General features: G+C 39.8%; 2 protein-coding genes and 1 long non-coding RNA gene across 11 annotated transcripts in view; 1 reads left to right on the forward strand and 2 right to left on the reverse strand.

The window, feature by feature from the left end:
- The window catches only part of BABAM2 (BRISC and BRCA1 A complex member 2), a 397,579-nt gene extending 377,109 nt beyond the window's left edge, over positions 1 to 20,470 (reverse strand). For 3 of the 4 annotated variants that reach the window (XM_019448794.2, XM_019448765.2, XM_019448804.2), the window contains exons 1-2: positions 16,531 to 16,649; positions 13,076 to 13,227 (exon numbers count right to left, since the gene is read on the reverse strand). In XM_019448794.2, the coding sequence (XP_019304339.2) occupies positions 13,076 to 13,203 (128 nt within the window). In that variant the 5' untranslated portion in view covers positions 13,204 to 13,227; positions 16,531 to 16,649. Of the gene's footprint in view, positions 1 to 13,075; positions 13,228 to 16,530; positions 16,650 to 20,366 lie in introns of those variants that run through there. The other variant, XM_019448772.2, reaches the window with a different exon arrangement.
- Positions 16,983 to 22,778, forward strand: part of RBKS (ribokinase) — a 99,381-nt gene continuing 93,585 nt past the window's right edge. For all 6 annotated transcript variants that reach the window (XM_019448825.2, XM_019448832.2, XM_019448811.2 and 3 more), the window contains exon 1: positions 16,983 to 17,116. In XM_019448825.2, the coding sequence (XP_019304370.2) occupies positions 17,028 to 17,116 (89 nt within the window). In that variant the 5' untranslated portion in view covers positions 16,983 to 17,027. The remainder of the gene's footprint in view (positions 17,117 to 22,778) is intronic.
- Positions 20,829 to 22,778, reverse strand: part of LOC128773672 (uncharacterized) — a 75,276-nt gene continuing 73,326 nt past the window's right edge. Inside the window, exon 6 of the long non-coding RNA XR_008418071.1 lies at positions 20,829 to 21,660. This is a non-coding gene — a long non-coding RNA (uncharacterized LOC128773672). The remainder of the gene's footprint in view (positions 21,661 to 22,778) is intronic.

Raw genomic sequence — 22,778 nt, forward strand, 5'->3', positions numbered from 1 at the left:
TGAAGACATTACTCAAAGTAAAATAAGCCACTCATAAAGGAAAAAGTACTGCATAATTCCCCTTCTACAAGGTACCAAAAGCAGTCGGATTCATAAACAGAAAATAAAATAAAATGGAGGCAGAGGGGAACAGGAAGTTATCATTTCATGGGCACAGGGTTTCAGTTTGGGAAGATGAAGCTCTGGAGAGGGGTGGCGGTGGCCGCTGCACTACATTGTGCTCAATGCCACTCAACTGTACACATAAAAAGTGAAAAGTGAAAATGGTGTATATATTTTACCACATTAAAAGCAAAGTGTGTGCCAAGCCCCAAACTGAATTTACCTATTAAGAATTTACTGAAGCACAAAATTTTTAAATGCTGTTTTTAAATTAAAAAGTCTAAGGAGTCCACAGATTAAAAAACGACAACAACAAACAATCCTTCTGAGGGCATTATACCCACTTCACAGTGGAACTTCAAAACGTTCTCCCAAAACTTCCACTTGACTCAAGAGCTCTTATCAATAAGTTGGCAAGAGCAAAGGTTGAGATGAAAACTATTTCAGAAAACAAAAAAGGATACATTTTTCAAAAAGTCAAGAAAAGCAAGGTCAATGGGAAAAACAACTTTCATAACATGCCATTAGAAAGATAACCAAATTACTCAGGAAATGTGGCCCTGAAAGGAAGATTACAAAATTGTTTCTCAAGAATATGGCACCAGAAAGCAAGATTATTCAGGGATCATGTAAGTTAAACAGGGGGCTACCTACATGGATTTCTTAGAGTCCTTTAACATGTAAGTGAGAGCACAGGACTAGTTAATTTGCACTTTTTTTTTAATTTTTTTTAAAGAGAGAGATAGAGAGAGACAGAGAGATAGAGTGTAAGTGGGGGGAGGGGCAGAGAGAGAGGGAGACACAGAATCTGAAGCAGGCTCCAGACTCTGAGCTGTCAGCACAGAGCCGGACACAGGCCTTGCACCTGAGAACCCCGAGATCATGACTTGAGCCAAAGTCAGACGCTTAACTGACAGCCACCCAGGTGCCCCTAATTTGCAGTCTTGAAACAAACTTATTATCATGTGCCCATGAATGTGAACTAAAAGAGTCCCACTCATCTTCTAAAGAACTCTGCAAATTTGTCATTCTAATGAAACAGAAACCAGTCAAAAAATACCATCTTAAAATTGCACAGAATAGAGGGGACAAAAGATAACAGTAAGAGTGATTTTTTTGTTCCCCTGAACAGTACAAAGTAGAGTTAGGAATAGATTAAATCAATCTTCTACCTCCTTTCCTTTACACATTAGACTGGCAACTTCTCTTTACCTCTTCCCCTACCCAAACTTCCATACCCAATGAAGTCACTCTGAAATTAAGTCACTGTAAGGCATGAAAAGCCCATATGATTCATAATTCATAATCAAAATCATTAACCTCCAGACCCAGGTTTCTCCCAGCATTGACCACCCTAGTCTCTGTAGGAAGACTGTGAAACCCTAGCACAAGTTCCTAAAGTCAATGATGTCAGAGTTCACTGGGCCAAAGCCAATACCATCCTTTGACTTCTTCTCTCAAAAATCCTATGTACAAAATAAGTGAAAGCCCTCTGAAATGTTAAAAAAAAAAAAAAAGTTAACTGTTTGACATTATTTACATTACTGTATCACCCTATGAAAATTTACATTACTGTATCATACTATTATAATCAGAAGAAGGCTAGACAGGCAGCTACCCAAGTCAAAGATCTAAGAGAAGAAAAGCCTAGAGCACGAGGAGTAGGGGAACTTGTGTTTCTCCAAGTTAAAACACACACACACACACACACACACACACACACACACACACACACACACACAAATTCCCGGAGGACAACCTAGGAATGGTAATACCGCTCAAAATATCAACACTATGCACCATTCACTGTGTTTCTAGATGCTCGGGTGCCTAGATAAGCACCTTGAGCCCTAGCCAAAATTCTGCCCTGTAACATCCACAACCCCACCCACGCACTGCCCATACTAGCTCCCCACCCTCCCACAGAGCTCCCCACATTAGTCTGTACACCATCTTCTGAGGTCCTGGCAGGAAAGCTTCTTCAACCCTGTGTAGAGAACTGCATGTCTCTGCTCAAGACAGCCAATGTTCAGTCTCAAACACCTGCTGAAAACAGTTAGGTTCTGTCTGCTAAAATAGAAGTTGGCATCGCCAAGCCCATTCATTCTTCAACCTACTCAAATATTTCAAAGTACATCCACCTGAGGGTCTGAGTTAGCTACACCGATATTTTTTTCTGCTTCCATGGATCTCCAAAAGGCGATGAACAAAGACAGAAAGCTACCCCAGAAACAGAAGTCTCTGGCTCTCCTGTCCTTATCTGCTCTATGATCTCTGACTTTTGTTATACGTGTGTGACCTCTTATCTTGCTCTGCTTGCCTTAGTCTTATTTAGACAGCTCCCTTATACCACCTGCATGGACACTCACTCTTTAAAGAGTCCCTGATTCTGAAATGCCAAAGTGATTCCACCAACTGCCTAACAACAGTTACAGTGAAATAATGATATGTATGATGCCATGCATAATATATTATATAAGACACATAATATGATAATAATAGTATTTTTATTGTCATAGATAAAAATAGCTACCATTTATTGCACACTAAATGTATTATTATATTACATTACATACATTACATGCATACATACATTACATTACATTACATACATACAATACACTAAATGTATTGTTAGAATACAAATATTCTAAGTACTTTACATTGAGTTATATCCTTTCCTCCCCCTAAATACTCAATAAGACAATTATCAATATCCCCAAGTAAGAGAAAACCGAGGCACAGAAAGGGTATGCAATTTGCCAAAGCTCATTAAGCTATTAAATGTCAAAATCAGGATTCACACTCACTGACTAAAAACCTTATACCTGCTTACCACTACATCATGCTACCATCCAACACCCCTAAAGGCGGCTCACTGGGTTCCATCCTTTGTCTACCTTGATTTCTGGCTTGTGCCACCCCAGCCCCTTCCCCCAGTATTGCTTTAGATCTTCTGGTTCCGGCTATTTTTCCTTTCTTCGAACTCTTCTTAAATATTCTTAGTGATTCGGATAACAGATCATTGAGCTACTAAATTTTCCGATACATCTTTTCCTTCTACTTCAATCGAACTTCTAAATTAGCTTTCATCTATGCCAATAAACCACTAAAAATCTCCACTTGAAAGCAGTCAAAGAATAAACCACCTAGGAATAAAGTGAACGGTAAATGTGCAGGAACAAAATAAAGAAAACACAAAACTTTACTGACAGAGAAGTGGGCATAAATAGGACAGACTGATCACATTCCTGAAGAGGTATCAATATTAAAAGCAGGTATACTCAATATTGTAAAACTACAATCCAAGGGCTGCTTGCTTCTTTTTGTAAATCAAATCTTATTAGAACACGCGTATTCATTTGTGTTTTGTCATAGATCCCATGCTACAAGAGCTGAATAGTTGTAACATAGACCGTAAGACTTACATGCCTAAAATACAAACCGACCCCACAGAAAGTTTGCTGACCCCTGTTGTAAAGACATCCATTCTCTGCAAACAAAAAGGTTTTATTCAAACTCCCAGCAGGTGAGATGATGAGTATTTAAACGTAGTATGCAGCTATAATAATTGAAAAGCTGTATAACTGCACAAAGCAAATACAGATATGTGCTAAATACAGGAATTTAGCACATAAGATGGCATTTCAAAATAGTGAATAAGTGAAAGATTTATTCTATAAATAGTGCTACGACAACCAGACAATTATTTAGAAAAATAATATCCCATTCCTACATTGTATCATATACCAAAATAAATTCCAGATTAATTTCAAGTAAAAATGAAACTACAATACAAGAAAGCATAGGTATCTCAGGAAAAAATACAGGTGTCTCAAAGTGGAAAAGGCATTAATTTTGCAAAATGTTAAAAGAACTCAAGAAGGAAATAGATTTGATGACAACATAAAAAGTAAACATTTTGGCACATCAAAGATAAATGTAAAGGAGATTCTTTACAGCCCCATGTTATAACAAAAGATAGACACTGAACCTGTCTCAGTAACAAATGATTAAATTAGAGTATGCTCAGATGCTGGAATATTATGCAGACATTTAAAAGGGGCAGCAGCTATATCAGTACTAATACAGAACAGTCTTCAAAATATACAGGTCAGATGAATACATAATACGCTACTCTCTCAATTATCTATTGCTGCATAACAAACTACCCCAACACTTCATGGCTTCAGGAAACAACTTGTTATCTCCCATCACCGCGTCAGTGGGCTGGTCAGTCCTGCCAGCCCCTGGATGGCTCGCACATGCAGCTGCATTTGGCTGACAGGCTGGTTGTGGGGCCAGGCAGAACCTGGGCAGCTGGGCTCCGTGGGCCGGTCTCTCTCAAGGAGACCAGACCCAAGCCCCCTGAACATGGTGATGGGAGTATTCCACACGAGAACAGAACCGCAAGACCTGGTAGAGCCTACGCTCAGAAGTCACAAGACATTTTTGCCACATTCCACTGGTAACGATAAGTCACAATGGCAGCCCGGATTCTGGGGTGAGGAAACAGACTCTCTACCTGTTGATGTAAGGAGGGGTAAAATCATCTTCAGAGAAGACCAGATAAAGAGAGGCATGATTTATTCGGGGCCATTACCATAACACTCTGCCACATGTACTATTTAGACAGAAATGGAAAAAAGGTGGGGGGGAGCTTACATCTACAAAGAACACCCCTAGAAAGAAAGAAAAGAAACTGCTGAGAGTAGTTACCTCCAGAGAATAAAATTAGGAGAAAGGAATAGGAAAGTGACTTCTTTTCTACTTAACACCCTTCTACTTTTTATGTGCTGTACATTTATTATTGCTTCAAAAAATGAGCAATATTTAAGAGCTTCTGCATACTAAATAAATTAATTTAATTGAAAGACAATGAAAATCTGGGGAAAAAACATCTATAACATCTATGACAAAGGGTTAATCTTCATAATATATATAAAAGTTTTATAAATCAAAAAAGACAAATACCACATCAGAAAAGGGGACAGACATCATGAAGTGGTAATTTACACACACACATATCAATAAATAAAGGAAAATATAAGAGCAATTAAATACCATTTGCATCTATTGAATTAGCAATAACTGTACAGAATTTATAATACCGATTTTATCAAAACTGTACAGGAACTGGCATGTTCATAACTGCTAGTGAAAATATAAATTGATAATACATTTCTGAAGAGACATATAATTATATGTATATTTAAATATCCTTACATATAAATATAACAATACACCAAATACGTCAGAAGTCTAAATATTTACATACTCTGGCCCAATAGTTAGAATTTTGCTGGCACACAGGACTATATGCATCCATATAGACACTTTTTTTATTTTTTTAACGTTTTTATTCATTTTTTGAGAGACAGAAACAGAGCATGAGCAGAGGAGGGGCAGAGAGAGAGGGAGAGAGATTCTGAAGCAGGCTCCAGGCTCCAAGCTGTCAGCACAGAGCCTGACACCAGGCTTGAACTCATGGACCGTGAGATCATGACCTGAGCCGAAGTCGGCCGCTTAACCAACTGAGCCACCCAGGCGCCCCAATAGAGAAACTTTTATTTTTTATAGCCCTAGAGAAAAGATCTGCAAATAATGAATCCGACTATCAGCTAAGAAAGAGGCCAGGGTGCTGCCTGATCACGCTACAGTGAAGTTCAGTAGCTGAGAAGTCCACCCATGTACAACATCTTCAAATTCACATTTTTCTTCTTCCCTCCTTAATAGACATGGACAGCCAAGAATCAACAGTTTGAGGAAAGCCACCAACACTAAAGACAGAGAGCAAAACCGAGATAGCGAAAGGTACAGAAAAAATGCTGTTTTAAAACTATGGTCAATTATACCTCAATTTTAAAAACAAACAGTAATTAATATCCTTACAGAGAAGACACCGCATCCATGAAACTACAACAACATGTGTCAAGGGTTCCCAACATTACAGACCAAGGCCTTCAAAATCTGAAGGGAAGATAATTTGCAACAGACTTCTGTACCTGCCCAAATTATGAATCAAGTTTAAATGTAGAATAAATACATTTTCAGACTTTCAAGAACTCAAAAATAAACCTCCTCTTCTCCGTTTCTTAGTATGCTACTGAAGTGCACGCTCCAACAAAACAAGAGGGTAAAACAAGAAAGTAAGATAAGAGATTCAACACAGGAAAGAAGCAAAAGGAAACCTACAATGATAACTGCATGGCAGACATAGACAACAATCAATCAAAATTAAGGTCGTTCCTCCACCAATCTTTCTCATCTCGGCAGATGGCATAACCATCTTACTCACTAGCTCAAATTTAGAAGGAAGAAGTCATTCTTGATTCTCTATCAAATCCCAAATTCAACATCCTCATGTTTTTACCTTCTAAATAGCTTATAATCTATTCACCTCCTTCCATCTCCACTGCCACCACCATATTCTTAACATTCCATCATCTGTCACCTGGTCTACTGTACAAAAGGACGGCTAACTAGACTACCTTATCCTGCACAAGCCTCTTTCTATATAACAACCAATGATTTTTTAATATAAATTAGATCATGTCACTCGGCTTAAAATTCTTCAATAACTCCTTATTCCACCCAGAATAAAACCCAAGTTTCCTAATAGAGCCCACCAGGCTCTCCATAATCGGGCCCCCGACTATCTTTAGAATCTCATCTCATTTCCCTCTTACACTTTCTCACTACATTTCAACTTTCAGTGGCCTTGCAGATCCTTGAACATGCAAAGCTTTCTCCTGCCTTTACACCCAGTATTCCCTTTTTACATCAACTTCCCCAGCTCTTCACATCGAATTATTCTTATCTTTCATGATTAAACTTAAATGCCATTTCCTCAGAGAGCTTTCCCGACAATTAATTCTCAATTAGCCCTTCTCACCAGGTCATTTTCCCTTTATTTTCTTTTGTCAATGAGTTAAGAAGAGGAGCTTTGTTAAGTGAATTCGGGGATGGTCTAATAGAACAGTATGCAACTATTTAAATGAGGTTATCATAAAAGTCTCTAGAATATATGGTTAAGCAAGGCAATTTTTAAGAATCAGAACAAGATGGATGAAAGTTTTCCTACCAGATATTATGACATACTATAAAACTGTAATCATTAACACTGTGTGCAATTGGCATAAGGACAATGAGGCTGACAGAACATGACAGAAAGCCTAGAAACAGATCCATGTATGATGTACATTTGACATAATAAGAGAGGTAGTATTGTAGATCCACAGGCAAAGGATGACTTTTCAATAAATGATGCTGGGATAACCAATTATCCATCTGAAGAAAAAAACTATATCTCTCACAACATGTTTTATAGAAAAAAATAAATTTCCATTTGAAGAGCAAAAAGGAAAACTTTAAAATTCTTGGAGGAAGATGTATGACTTTTGAGTGTGACAGAATTTCCTGAAATTCTCCCTCTCTTTCACAAACATACACACACACACACACACACGCACACACACACACACACACACACACACACACAGCACAAATCTAAAAAGGAAAATACTGATGAATTTGACTTCATTAAAATTAAAACTTCTGGACATCAATAGCATGAAATTAAGAATACTGGGGTGTCTGGGTAGGTCAGGTGGTTAAATGTCTGACTCTTGATTTTGGCTCAAGTCACGATCTCACAGTTCATGAGATTGAGCCCCACTGACAGGGTGCAACCTGCTTGGGATTTTCTCTCTTTCCCTCTCTCTCTGCCGCTACCGTACTCTCTCGCTTTCTCTTGCTCTCTCTCTCAAAATAGATAACATATACTTTTTTAAAAAAGAATATAAGCCACAGACTGCATGAAGATATTTGCAATACATATAACTGCTAAAAGATTAGCTTCCAAAATACATAAAGAATGATTTAAAATCTATACAGAGGTTCCTGGGTGGCTCTGTTGGTTAAGCACCTCACTCTTCATTTTGGCTCAGGTCACGATCTCACAGTTTATAAGATCAAGCCCCACGTCCAACTCGGTGCTGACAGATTGGAGCCTGGAGCCTGCTTCAAATTCTGTGTTTCCCTATCTCTCTCTCTGCCTCTCCCTCACTTATGTGCGCGCTCTCTCGCGCTCTCTCTCTCTCTCTCTTAAAAATCAACATTAGAAAAAATCTTTTAATAAATTTTTTTCAAAAATAAAATAAAATCTATATAAAACTACAAACAACCCACTTAAAAGATGGGCAAAGGATATTCCTAAAAGAAAAACACCTGAATTGGCAAAATATTCTTCACTATGCTAATAATCATGAAAATACAAATTAAAAACATAATGAGATTCTCTTTCACACCCATTAGCTTAACAAAAATTTAAGTCTGACCACACAGAGTATTGTTAAGGCTACAGAACAATGGGAACTCTCATTCATTTCTGGTGAAAGGGAATTGATACAATCTAGCAATGTCTAATAAAATGGAAGATGCATATACCTTAAGAGCCAGCAATTTTATTCCTAGGAATATACCCTAGAGGGGTAGCTTGCTTTCAAACTTTTTTTTTTTTGCTTTCAAACTTTTTTTTATCAAAACACACATATTTTGCATTGTGACCCAGTACCCACATACTTACTTATTTAACTGAAAGCAAAATCCACAAAACAGTGCTTATTTTTATTATGTGTGACACATTCTGATAGTTTCCATTCTATTCTCATTCATTTTTTAGATGTTGGAGTGACTCACTCAACTGATTTTATAACCACTAATGGATGAACACACCCAATACAAAAAAAGGAAGCCCCAGAAAATATTCTCATATATATCTTCTTGCACAAAGGTGGGAGAATGTTCATTATGGCATGCATTCTTCATCAAAAGAAACTTAAAACAACATGTAAGACAGTCAGGAGAATGAATAAAAAATTGGGAGGCATATTTATACAATGGAATATGATACAGCAATGCAGTCCGAAGAACTTGAACCATAGGTATTAACAGGTAAATCTCATGAACTTCCTACTAAACAAAACAAGCAAGCTGCAGGGGAAAAAAAGAAAAAAAACTACACACACACACACACACACACACAGGATGATACCATTTGTATGAACCTTTTAAATATACAAAATAATACTATATATGGTTTAGAGATGTATTTTCATATAATGAATATACAAAAAATATATATGAAGAAAGGAAAAAGATCACAAAAGAATACAGAAAAGAAAGTGAAATGGAAAAGCCCAGTGAACAGCTAGATACTAAATGGTTAAAAGTCACCCATCCTCAAAATTAAACTAATGCCTCCTGCGCAGCACCTTCCTTCCAGGCACAAGGCTAATAATAAAGGCTCAGCCTGCCAGCTAGAGGGACTAAGGCAGCAAACGGAGATCAGTCTTCAAAGCTTACAGCACTCATCTTTTAAAACCGTTCTATTTAGTAACCAAGTACACTGAGCATCTATTTTTAATTAAGTAATGAAATTCAGAACATGAACAAAAAATGCAACAGGTAGTTGTGGGCGGATGAGATGTCATAGCAGATGCCCCAAACACAGCCATGTGCCAGTAAGGTTGAGTCACTGTGATATGCTGAAAAAAGATAATAAGGCTTGGCTGCCACAGGTTGCAGTGAGCCCTCTGCTTTCCTCTCTCTTACATTTACCAGGCATCATTCCAGAACGCTGAACATTTAGATATCTTCAAGATTAGTAAATCACTAAAAATGACAAAATATGGCATCTTACAAATAGCACATGCTTGTGATCAAAGTAACAGAACAAAGAGCTAATAAACATCCAGAAGCCTCATGGAATAAGTCCCTAAAATAAAAATTTGCCCCCTCTACCTAGAAGAGTAAACCCAGTACTATAAAACACTTTACTATCATTTCAAAAATGTCCACTTATCTGTCAAGGAATGATGTTTTAAAGGATTACGTGTAACAAAATTTAAGCAATAAACTACCAGACCAATAAAACATGTTTCCAAACCAGAAATCCAAACCACTATGATCCCCAAACCAGACAACTTCTCTGGGAAAACATCTTACTTATTCACTCATTCAACCTCTACTTGCTACACTATATGCAAAAGGTACTATGGCAGACCTTAGGAGACCTAAAAACTTCAATAAGAACCCTGTCCTAAGATCGTGACGGTCTAGCAATGGAGCTTAGGAACATACATACATACATAGGTATACACTAGGTAGAAAGATTCAGGTGCCATAAGAGAAATAAAGATGAATTTCTATTTTTTTTTTTAAAAATCTTACTTTGAATAGTGTTTACCTATCTATTTCTCCTATGAGCCAGATCTAGAATATAGATACCCAGACCTCATCTTTTCAAGGGCAAGTAGCCATACATAGAAGACTAGTTCTTGTCACCTCTAGAAATCAAGTCTCCTCATTTTATAACTTTTGCATATGCTGTGTCCTACAGGGTATACCCTTTTGAGTTCACAGAAATCACAAATGTGTACCCCATTTCTTGTAACCATGAGTGATGCTGATCTAAAAGAAAGGGAAATGCCATAAAGTGACACACTAAAAAAAAATTTTTTTTTTAATTAAAAAGCCATTCTCTTCCCAAACCCTGCCACTGTTCTGCTATGGAAACTTAAGGAATGCACACTTAGTCTGATGTAAGGATTGAAGAAAGAATTGTTAACGAGATTCCAAAGAATTTTCATGACTCTTTCAGACAAGTACTACATAAAAGGCATCACTAATGCTCTAGATTACTAAGGCTTTCCACATCATTTTACACGTAGCAACTTTGTTAATGTAGGGAGAGGTATTTGCATTCCTTGTTTAAATCTAAAGAAAGTACATTCCTTAAGTACTAAATGCCATTAATGTCATTTCAAATATTTTTCACAGAGCTAGTCCAGACCAGGCCAGGTCTAGTGGATTCATTTCAATGTATCATCATATCCACCATTTGCATTTAAACACTCAACTAAACATTCAGTAACTGGGAAGCACTGGAGAGGGAGTCTGCAGAAAAGAAGCAAAGTGACTTTCTGCTGATGAACCCAACTGTTCTCTCAGGATACTGACACAAGGAGTAAAAAATTCAGATCACATCACCTTACATAAGTCAGTCCCCAGTCCTCTATCAGGTCCTCACCACCTCTAAAATAATATTTGTGATCAAATGAAGAAGAAAGACCTATCTCCATGTCTTACCCATTCGGGACAGTAAACATCTCTGGTTCATGGGTCTGGCTTCTTTTGAGGACAGCTTTTCTAAGCTATAATTAACATACCACAAAAACCGCCCTTATAAGGTGCACAATTCAGTCATTTTTCACATATTTACAGAATTGTGTAACCATCACACTATCCAATTTTAGGACATTTTTGTCACTTCCAAAAGAAACCCCATACCCAATGATTAAATTGAAGAGAATACCAGATCTTTTAAAAAGCATCCTACTATTCCAATAAAGTATCCAATTCAGTCTTCTTTATCTGACTACTGAAGAATGTAAGTATATACCCTTGTATCTAAGTCTTCAGCTTACTCAAAAAACAGCAAGACTTAAGAGAAGGTAAAAGGGCCGAAAAAGAAAAGCTTAAAGAGAATCAAGAATGCAAACATTTCTAGTGAGAAAGTGCACAAAAACTGATGGGGGTATGTCAAAAAGACACAAAAGTCAACTTGACAAAGCTCCCAATGGCAAAGCTAGAACAACTGAGCAACAAAATAAATGAAGACAATCTTTGGCTATGACCCACAGAATAAAATAAACACCTAAAAATTCATACTGACATAATTAATAAGTGAATAAATATGTAAGTGAGGGAGAAGGGATAGTGCTTCCTTACAGCAGAATTCAAATTAATAAATGTGGGGGGAGTAAAGAAAATAGAAAATCACTCTTAAACCAGCACCACAGTAATAACGTTTGCAGGCAAGAACCATCAGTAGACACTGAAATTAGTGGCAAAAGTATGATGAGGAAGTGAACGTGTGCACAGTCTCAAGGCATCACTCCCCAAGATACTTACCAATGACAAAGGGAAGATCAAGTTAACTTTACAGTGGAGCAACTTGGCAGATACAACCTTACCTGAGCGGTCAACGTTAACATACCAGTAACAGCACGTATGAACATCATGTACTTCCTGACCTAATGCACTGAAAATCGTACAAGTCTGTAGTATTCCTGAGCGGGGGAGGAAGTCTCACTGTAATCCAGGGATAACAGTAGACAAACCCATACTGAGCAACATTTTATAAAACAACTAGCCAGTGCTACCTTCAAAGGTGTCAAAATCATGAAGGACAAAGAAAGACAGTCACAGGTTAAAAAGAAGAAGTGACAACTAAATTCAGTTTGTATCCTGGATTGGATCCTGGACCAAAAAAAAAGGACGTGCACGGGTGGGAAAACTGGAAAAATCCAAACAAGGATTGTAGCACAACTAACAGCATTATAGCACCACTAATTTTCTGTGGTTATTTTGTAAATTCTCTATAAATCTAAATTTATTTCTAAATAACAAGTTGGGGCTTTTTAATGCAACATTTCCAGGTGTGAGAGTCAACTGTTCTAAGCCCACTGTGAAAAATGACTCATGCCAGCTAGCTATTATAATTTTCCTATTAGGAGAGATTATCAAATGATGTCATATTCAGAATCCCAAAACCCAACTCTTACAGTACCTTCTGGATTGCAGCAGACATAACAAGAAAACAAGTCAATGCATGAAAAACCACATGGCACACTGTTAACAAAGAGACATGCCCCAAAACAAAGAAACAAACAAAAAAACCAGACATGAACGTTCTGATCATAAAGTAATGGTCCGCAACACAAATAAAACAACTTGAAACACAAAATGTCAAGAACTGGACAAAACCAACTGCATCAACATGCGATGAGGCCGTGACTTGATGAATTTCTCTGGTGTTCAATTTTTATGAATCTGGTGGTAAAAGTTTATTATTAGGTGAAGGCTGGATTGGTTCTGAGACATTAGTTGAATCAGCTCTGGTACGTACCCGGATTTCAAGTCAGTTATCCTCAAACAGTTTGTAGCATCCAGTCCCACTTTTCCATTGCGGACCACACTAGATATGAATGGAGAGAGCACTGGAGAAATTCGGTTCAAGGCCACTTCTGGGGACATTTTAACTCGATTTGCAAATCACCACTGAAAGCAGAAGGAAAGAACGGCGGTCAGGGTATCCAAAGGAACTAGATATAACAAGTTTCCTGAAAACTGGCACGGTACACACAGTATTCAGTCTCTTGAATGAATACTTCATTTCCTGTCATACAGCAGCCTCTTTTAATGACCCTCCAGAAGAAACCAACCCCCTGTTGCTCCCCTCCCCAGCGCAGAGACTACATCAATGCTTTTCAGGAACAGAAGCAACCCTTCAAATCCAATTCCCTCCTCCTTTCCAAAGCTGATTTCTACACTGCCACATACTACTTAAAGCTATCTTACAATCAGCCACTTCCCACTTCAGTTGAGGCCTTAAGAAGCCTTCACTGACAATCCTCTCCCCTGACACACAAAAGGTACACACCATTAAGTTAGGAATTGCTCCCTCTGTGTCCCCACGAGAAGGGCTTGATGAAACTGTATAAAATTGGTGACTAAGCATAACCTACTTGTTACTTACTAGAAATTATTTACTTCTGATCCACTGTCCTCCACAGTGTTCTAACCACCTGCTTTGTGATCTCCCCCCTGCAGGGACCATGTCTTGAATCCCCAGTGTTTAACAAAAGTACCTGGCATGCGCTAAGCACCAATAGAAATCTTTTAATAAGTAAACGAGTGAAGAGACAAAAACTAGAGAAATATTAAGGCATGGAGAGAAGATAATATGCCCTCAAAAAAATTGGTAGAGGATAATGGATCTGAGGAATATATGCAGCAAAAAGCTACTTAACAATTAAATCACGAAAATATACACTTATCCAGATATTAAGCAACACAAACTCACATGGATCTAAAAGACTTTGACTTTCAGGCACTAAGAAGTACTTACACCTGAAAATGCAAAAGTAAAACCAATAAATCATATCTAAATTATTTGGAAACCCATGGGGCAAGGGAAAGGGAATGCATGAATTCCTCTAAATAGATTTCTAAATGAGAACCTCTACTTTCAGAGGTGAATAAGTCCATTTAAATAACCACTTTCTTCCTCTATCTGAAAGGATGATCCCACATCAAAGGCAAATTAATTTCCTGCAAGTTACAACTACAAGGAAATGATGTTCTGGTTCTAGTTTTCATCTGCTTTACCATATGAGGACTTACAGGTCTCTGACAAAATAAATGTTGAAAAACAGTACCTGTCTTAATCACTTCAGATGGTAATAAAGGGAAGGACGGCAGTGATCTTTCAAAAAATAGTAACATGGTGACCTTAATTTAGCGATGACACCCAGAAGTACCTTTGAGACAGTAAAGGCTTTATACTTCTGTACTCAAATCATCCTTTCTGCAAATATAAAACAAGCTCCCCTACCAGCCACTTATGGGTGGGAGATGACCTCCCTCCACCATTTCAATGTCCCCACGAAGTAGGAAATAAACATCTAATGCACTGTATTTTCAACCATAAAAATCATGTTGTACATTTTTATAACACCACCACTTGTAAGGAGCTTCCAGATACATTATTACAGTTGATCTTCACAATCCTGGGCAGGAAGGCAGGTGTTAGAATCCCCACTCTGCAGGTGACAGGAATAACTTCTGTGATTTGTCCTTGAACAGTCTACTAACCCGTATTATCATCTTGATGCTTAATTTTTTTCCTATTTTGCAACATTTCCACTGTTACTTCTACCCACTGATGTCACAGTTCTTGAAAGGATGCTTATCTAGATCATATGCAAAGCAAAGAGATACTCATCTGGAAAAAAAGCAAAAGGATCTCACCGACATTACAAAATTATTCTTCCATGCTTTTCCCCATAATACCTATCATTATTTTACCTCTCATTTCTATGAAAAATGGAAACAATCAGCACATGCTGAAAACTCTGCTGAGCATCAGGCACTATATTACCCACCACTATGTAATCTCATTTACTGCCCCACAACAACCCTGTTCCCTGATTATTATTGGAAAACTAAGGCTCAGCAAGACTAAGTAACTTGTTCAAAGTTACAAACCTAGCAAGCATAAAGATCAGAATTCAAATCCAGATCTCCCTCAAAGTCACTATACCCAATCTCCCCTCAAATAACAATGTACAATTGCAATCACCAAGAGAAAAGCATCAGAGCTATTTAAGTATACACCTTAAAAAATCTGAACAGACAAAAAAGTCATGAATTTGAACTAATGGTTGCTTGACAACTAGAAACAGGTTTGACTACAGGCTGGTCAGCTGTGGAAGATGGCCTGAGTCATCTACTAGTCAAATCCTACAGGGAACAAACCTGCACCAGAAGCCAAACTATACTTAAGGTGACAACAATGCATCCCAATTCAGCAACTGTCATGACCTCAGACTAACACCTGAAGGAATGAATTTGTTTCAGAACAGTTACAATGCCACTTTTTTTTTGACAGTGCAAGATTTCCTGCAGCATTGAAATCTGTTTCAACCGTAGGTGTAGTGACTTCTCTAAGAAGGGAAATAAACACTCCAAAACCAGACGTCACCAAAGAGCCAAAGATGATGGTTCTTTGGTGTGATCCTTTTGAGCCAGGAGCATGGATGGGGAATAATCCCCAATATAAGCTTTTTCACATCATAGTCTTATAATAGATCCCAGGTAGGCAAAAAATTTACAGTGGCCAGCCTCCTCTGAATGCTAGTTGTGCAATGTGTATTTCCTGATTTTGACGTATTACAGGAGGAAAATGCAGCAATACAATTTTTACAGGGCCTGCTGCCCAAAATAGGGTCACACAAGGTCCTCTGATGGGCAGGCTGTAGACTACAAAGACGTCTAAAGCACCGTCCAGTATCTCGCAATTAAGATGGGATGACAAACACGGAAACATGTGCCCTGCTGACGTCATGGAACGGAAAGGGGTGGCGTCCTGCTGCGTCACCTCAACGTCATACAGCGCACGAGGGAAGTTAAGTGGGGAAGCAATTTGTCCAGGGGCAACATTCAAGAAAAACAAGTCGGCTCAGACCCAAAGAATGACCACCCCATTCTAGGGGCCATCTAAAAAGGGATACTGTCCCTCTCCCAAACTGTATGATCCCCTCACCAGGCCGGCAGGAGGAAGGAGTCTGAGTTTAATGAGGGACCAGGGGGCGGGCTAAATATGCAAAAAGAGCAGCCTCTGGCCTTGGGGGCTCGTTCTTGCGGGGACCAGCGTGATAGGGATGAGCAGGGCATCTTTAGAACGGGGGGCCTTCTCTACAGGAAGAGGCCGCGAGCCCCGGGCATGCTTAAACCACGGTCCTCAGCGCCACCTGTGCGACTCGGGATCCAACCTCCCCGCACCAGCCCCAGTCCAGGTACCTGGAACTTAGTCCGATCGGTAACCGGCGACTACGTGGGGTACAGGTTACCCGAGCGCGCCCCCGACTGACGCACCGACCTGCGCGCGCACCGCGGGCCGGATGCGTGCGCGCCCCCGGACGTCCCGCCCCGCCCCCTCTGCCGCCCGCGAGCCGGGAGGCGTGCGCGCCCCCGGACGCACCGAGCCGGGCACTCGGAAAGGCGTCCCCGCGGTGCCTGAAAGGTCTTTACTCCGCGCGGGCCTCGTGGGTGGCGAGTGGCGTGGAGTCTGGAACTATCAGAAGCGCCCTGTTACGAGAGGCGGTGCAGGGAGACCATCCCGGAAAGAACGGAGGGCAGTTGGGGGGCTGGGGTTATTTCGGGCAGTCAGGTGGGCGACCCGCAGGGGCGTCTGGAAGGCCCGCGTCGTTAGGGAGCGTAGGAGCGGCGTTTCTGGTTACGGGGTCGGGCAAAGGGCAAAGGTCAGCCTCCTGGTTGGAGAGCACCTCCTTTTTGCCATGGCGGCGTCTGGGGAACCCGGCCGGCAGTGGCAGGAGGAGGTGGCGGCGGTGGTAGTGGTGGGCTCCTGCATGACCGACCTGGTCAGGTTAGTCCGGCCCGGGACACCGAGTCTGAGGTCGCGGGAGGGGGCGGACCGTGCGTGGCACAGGGGCTTTGGCGATAGTGTTCGCTTTTGGGGTGAGCTACAGGTTTCCCCAGCCCGCAGCCTACCTTCCTGACGCTGAAGAGGCAGAATTTGAGTTTGTAAAGGTAACTCTTAGGTCGGGGAACATAGAGGCCAGGATGTAATGAAATCTCTTACTGTTACTTTAGAGGCTCTGCAAGAGCTGCTCCTGTTTTCTTGACCAGGCTGCTGAACCTGTCCCCTGCCTAGCCTAAGGAATGGTTAAGGCATTTTCTCTCTCAGATCGTGCCTATCTCGCAGGGTTTTTATAAGGACTAGGTGAAGGAAAGTCTTTTCTGTACAGTGACATTAACCAGGTTGGATATTATTCGCCTGAACTTGAATGAGTGGAGCAGAGAGGTCAAAAGTCCATCAATCACCTTTCGCCGTATTGATCGTTGGCATTCCTGCAGTTCATATTGACACCTTGCCTTTTAGTATTATTTGTGTCAGTATATAGGTTACCTGACGATAGCCCAAATGGGAACCAAAAACCTACAAACACAGTGTTTACAACCATTTAAAAAAACAATGATCAGATCATGAAAATATGCTGAATGAAAATAGGATGGAGAGAGCCTTCTAATTTTTCATTATTTGAAATGAAAATGGCGGAGTGCCTGGTTGGTTTATTGCTTAGAGCACGCTACTCTTGATCTTGGGGTTGTGGGTTCAAGTTCACCTTGGGCGTAGAGCCTACTCAAAGAAAGATGGAAGGAAGGAAGGAAGGAAGGAAGGAAGGAAGGAAGGAAGGAAGGAAGGAAGGGAGAGAAAAAATGGTTTTCTGATTATTAAAAACACTACATGTTCATTGTTTTTAAAAAAGCAGATAGCCCAAGAATATCCTCCAATTCAGATTGCTCCCATTTAACAATTTTGTGAATAGCTTTTCAGGTATGATATTTTTTACATTATAAAGATCAAAAACGGTCACGCATACAACAGTAAGACCTCATCTGTCCTGCAACCTTCCTTTTCCAGACAATAGCAGAGAGCCTGAAAATTAACGGAAAGGCCTTGGGACAATCAAAAGAAGTCACCAAATCTCTGCACAACCTGTGTTTTGCTTAGAAAATAGTTCTAGGGTCTTTACATAACCAATTTAGTCTTACACTGCTTAAAATGTTTATAAACTAGGTCATCAAATTTCCAGACCAAGAGTAGAAAGGGGGAGAGACTGCTAGGGGCAGATGTAGTGATTGCCAAAAACCATACTTTTATTTTATGTTGTTGTTTGTTTGTTTATTTTGAGAGAGAGTACAGGAAGGGCAGAGAGAGAGGGAGAGAGAATCCCAATCCCACTGATGGTGCAGAGCCTGATGTGGGGCTTGAGCTCACGAATGGTGAGATCATGACCAGCCGAAACCAAGAGTCAGATGCTTAACCGAATCAGCCACCCGGGAGCCCCCCAAAACCAATACTTTTATAGGTGCAGTAGCAGAAGAGTAAGAAAGCTAAACAATTTTCCCATGCACTCGACCTGAATAAATGTCAGGGTTAAAATTCAGAGCCACTTTCTTCTTGAACTAAGAGTTTTCTGTGAAGCTTGACCATCAGATATTAAAGATAATTATACTTTATAAAATGAGGGCTCTTCATACTTTGGAGAGGGGGGAGTGTCAAAGGCACCTGTCATCTCATGTTAGCATCCGTCAGGATTTTAAAATCTTTTTTAAGTGCTAGAAGAATTTAGAGATTATTTATCCCCGCGCTTCAGTTCATGAAAGAGTAAAGTGAGGTCCAGAGAAGAAACTCTTATGTGGTGTATAACTTTTCTAATTTCTCTCATCATTTTCTTTCCTTTATAAAATAACCAGGTTTCTACCCTTCCCATGAATCACTAGTAAAAATTTTATTCCCTTAGAGACTATTCTCATGACTTTTCTGCAAACTTTTTATGGTTTCTGATTACTCCTGCCTCTGAAGATCTTTACAAAATACCTGAGTGTAGAATTTTCATTTAAACCCTGCATCTGTGATAACTTGGCTCCAACTTTGCTAGTTATGGCACTTACCATGATTGTGTTAGTTCCTATGGCTGCTGTAACAAATTAACAAACTTTGTGGCTTAAATAATACAAATGTAATACAGTTCTCCAAGTCAGAAGTCTGACACAGATCACACTGAGCTAAAATCCAGGTGTCTGTAGGGCTGCATTCCTGGAGGCCCTATGGGAAATCCGTTTTCTTGCATTTTCCAGCTTCTAGAGGCTGCCCACATTCCTTGGCTCATGGCCCCTTCCAACATCTTCGAAGCAAGCAATGGTCAGTCAAGTCTTTCTCACATGGCATCACTCTGAGGCTTACTTTCTGCCTTCCTCTTCTACATTGTAAGAACCCTTGTGATTATAGTGAGCCCAAATGGATAATTCTGGATAATGTCCTTATTTTAAGTTAGCTTATCAGGAACCTTAATTTCCCTTGCCACATAACATAACATTCACAAGTTTCAGGGTTTAGGATGTGAATGTCTTTGGGGCAAGGTGGGAGGGGAACGGGGGGGTGGGAGGGGGACATTATTCTGTCTACCACATTGATTAAGCTTAAAGTCAAAAAATCTTATAATAGAGCTTGGGGAATCATTGAAGCCCATCAGTCCATCCTCCACATTTAACAGGTGAGGTAAATGTCTCGACTCACCCCGACTCACACAGCCAGTTAGTGGCACAGTGAAAGCTGGAACCCATGTTTCCCAAGCTTTATCCTTCCATTATATCATTCTGCCTGTAATTCTGGCTGATATTGATAGCCCTTTCCATCTGCAGTTCACTCGAAGGCTTGTAGTCTCTGCATTCATTGTTTACTTTGTAAGCGGGTGAAGAACAACCAAGGATTTTTAATTTTCGGGCCTAAAGATAGTATCTTCATGACAGTTCCTTACTTTATTTCTTAGTTTAACTGGAACCAACCCGGACACCTGTGCGTATACCGTAGAATCACTTCGGAAATAAGACTCCTTCAGTAACTAATCCCTCTTGGATGGCATCCAAGTCCAACTCACTTTGTATATTACATTACTGTGTGCCAGACACTGCTAATTCAATCAATGAGCCACTTTTTTTTTCATGTCTAATTTCAGTTTGCTATGAATAGTAAGCTCTGTGTACTAATAATTTTAAAATATCATTAGCTCATCCAACATGGTAAACAATGAACATTATTTAATACCCACCTATGTGTATCATTATTCTCTTCTTGAACAGTCATCTCTGAAGTTCCACAATGCAAAGTTAAGAGATATCAAGCTTGTCCTTGTGGAAAATTAAGTCAGAGTTCCTCCAAAGACAGATTTCCATGAAAACCCAATAACAAATGAATGATTTTAGACATTAAGCTTAGAGATCTTTGTTAATCATGCTTTCTCACTAATAACCTTTATTTCTTATGACATGAATCACCCATTTTTTAAATTGTGCATTCAACAAATACTTCCTGACTTTATACTAAGTCAAGTATTATATCCCCTAAGTGCAGAGGATGCAGGGATGAAAAACACAGCCAAAAACCCCTGCCTTGTGGAGCTTACATTCTTTTTTTTAAGTAGGCCCCACAGTCCATCAGTCCATCAGCCCATGTGGGGCTTGAACTCACAACCCCGAAAATAAGAGTTACATGTTCTACTGACTAAGCCAGCCAGGTGCCCCTCATGGAGCTTACATTCCAATGAAAAAGACAGTATCAATAGAAATAAGTAAAATGCATAGTATGTTAGGTAAATGCTAAGGAGGAAAATAAAGCATGAAAGGGAGATGGAAGTAGTAATTATTCTAGACCATTGCCCACAGAAAGCCTCACTGAGAAGGTGATTTTGAGTCAAAACCTAGAGGAAAGGAAGCAAGCCATACAGATACTCAGGGGAAGAGCATATGCAAAGGTCCTGAGGTGGGAGCATGCCTCTTATGATCAGTGACCAACAACGAGTCCAGTGTGGCTGAAGAAGGAAAAACAGGAGGGGAGAGGGCAATTAATGATTAAAGGATGTTGGGTCATACCCTGAATAAGATGAAAAGCCACTGGAGGATGAGCAGAGAGATGACCTAATATGATTTGCATTTTAATATCATCACTATGGAGACTGTGTGAGAATAAACCGAAGGAAGGCAAGGGCAGAAAAGAGGAGACCAGTTCAGAGTCAGAAGAATCCTGGCGAGAAATGATGGTAGCTTGAAAGCAGTGCCAATGGGAAGAAATGAGCATCTTTTGATTATATTTTGAAGGCAGAGCTGACGGGATTTGCTGAGGACTAGAGATAGGTCAAGGATTATTCCCAGGTTCTGTGGCCTTTGCAAGTAGAAAGGGAAGCTGACCTTTGCCGAGATACAGAAGATTGTGAGCAGAGCCAACTGGGTACGGAGAGGGCAGTATCGAGCTCAGGGTGGATGTGTGAGATTCGAGGTGCCTGTTAGACATCCAACTGAGACTGTCAAGACAGATACAGGAGTTTGGAGTTCAGAGGATAGGTCCAGCTGGAAATATAAATTTGAGAGTCATCAGTGTATTGATGATATTTGAGGCCGTGAGGCAGGATGAGATCACTGAGGGTCTGAACTCCAAGGGCACTCAAACATGTAGAGCATACGTTTTTTTTACATAATTTATCTCCTGTCTCCCAGTCTCTCCATACTCCTAAAACTTGCTTTGAGACAAGTTGAATACAAACCCATGTTTACATTTCCATGGCAATAGACTGTGATGTCAACTAAAACCCTATGTTATCCTTTTACATGCTCCAATTAAAGGCGATGGCTTGAGAGATAAGGCTCATGTTCAACCAAGCATCTAAATTTAATCCTTGGCAAGTCAGGAAATGATTGCTTAATTCTCAAGAGATTTTAATTGGATGGCAGAATAAGTGAATTTAGAAGCTTTTTGATCCAAAGTGGATGAAACGTTGGACATGTATTACTTAGGAAAAAAAAAAAGCCAAAAATGTATGCCATACCTAGAAAAGGTTACACGTGTTTAACGTATTACAGTAACCTCTAACCTGCATTCCCCCAGAAGCCTCTTGACTGTCATGTTTAGAACAGAAAACTCTCTTGTGCATCACATTTTCAGTAAAGTAAAAGCCAGAGGAATGTTAATCTGAGGAATACCCTGCATGTCCAATGTTAAAGCAATAGAATATCCTTTATTATTCCTTCTGCTCCTTAAATTGGTCTTGAAAGTTGATTATTAGTTACCAACTTTTAAGTTAGTATTTTGGTAAATGTTTCTGTCAACCAAATTCCCTAACATCAAAATAAATCTTTCATCGGAAATTTGCTAATTCTGATCCCTTCGAGGAAAACATGTATTAAAAAGTAAATTACATATGACAAAGCAAGCCCACCTCCCATGTGGTATTACCAAGAAGTCCCTTTAGTCATCCGTTCCTTTGTCAGCTCTTCATGCCCTAGTGTCTGTATTCTAGGGAAAGGAAGGTCGGGCAGGCTTCATGATGAATGTTGCTCCGGAAGTTTGGTCACTTGTGTACAGCATTCAAAGACTGAAACTGTGCTAAGTGCTAAGGATACTGCAATTAGTAAAACATGGTCATTGCTCCTGAAGGCAGACACAAAGATCGATCACTGTAGTGTGATGT

This window comes from Panthera pardus, unplaced genomic scaffold (genome assembly GCF_024362965.1).
Source record: "Panthera pardus isolate Hobbes unplaced genomic scaffold, ASM2436296v1 HiC_scaffold_26, whole genome shotgun sequence".
NCBI classification, from domain to species: domain Eukaryota; kingdom Metazoa; phylum Chordata; class Mammalia; order Carnivora; family Felidae; genus Panthera; species Panthera pardus.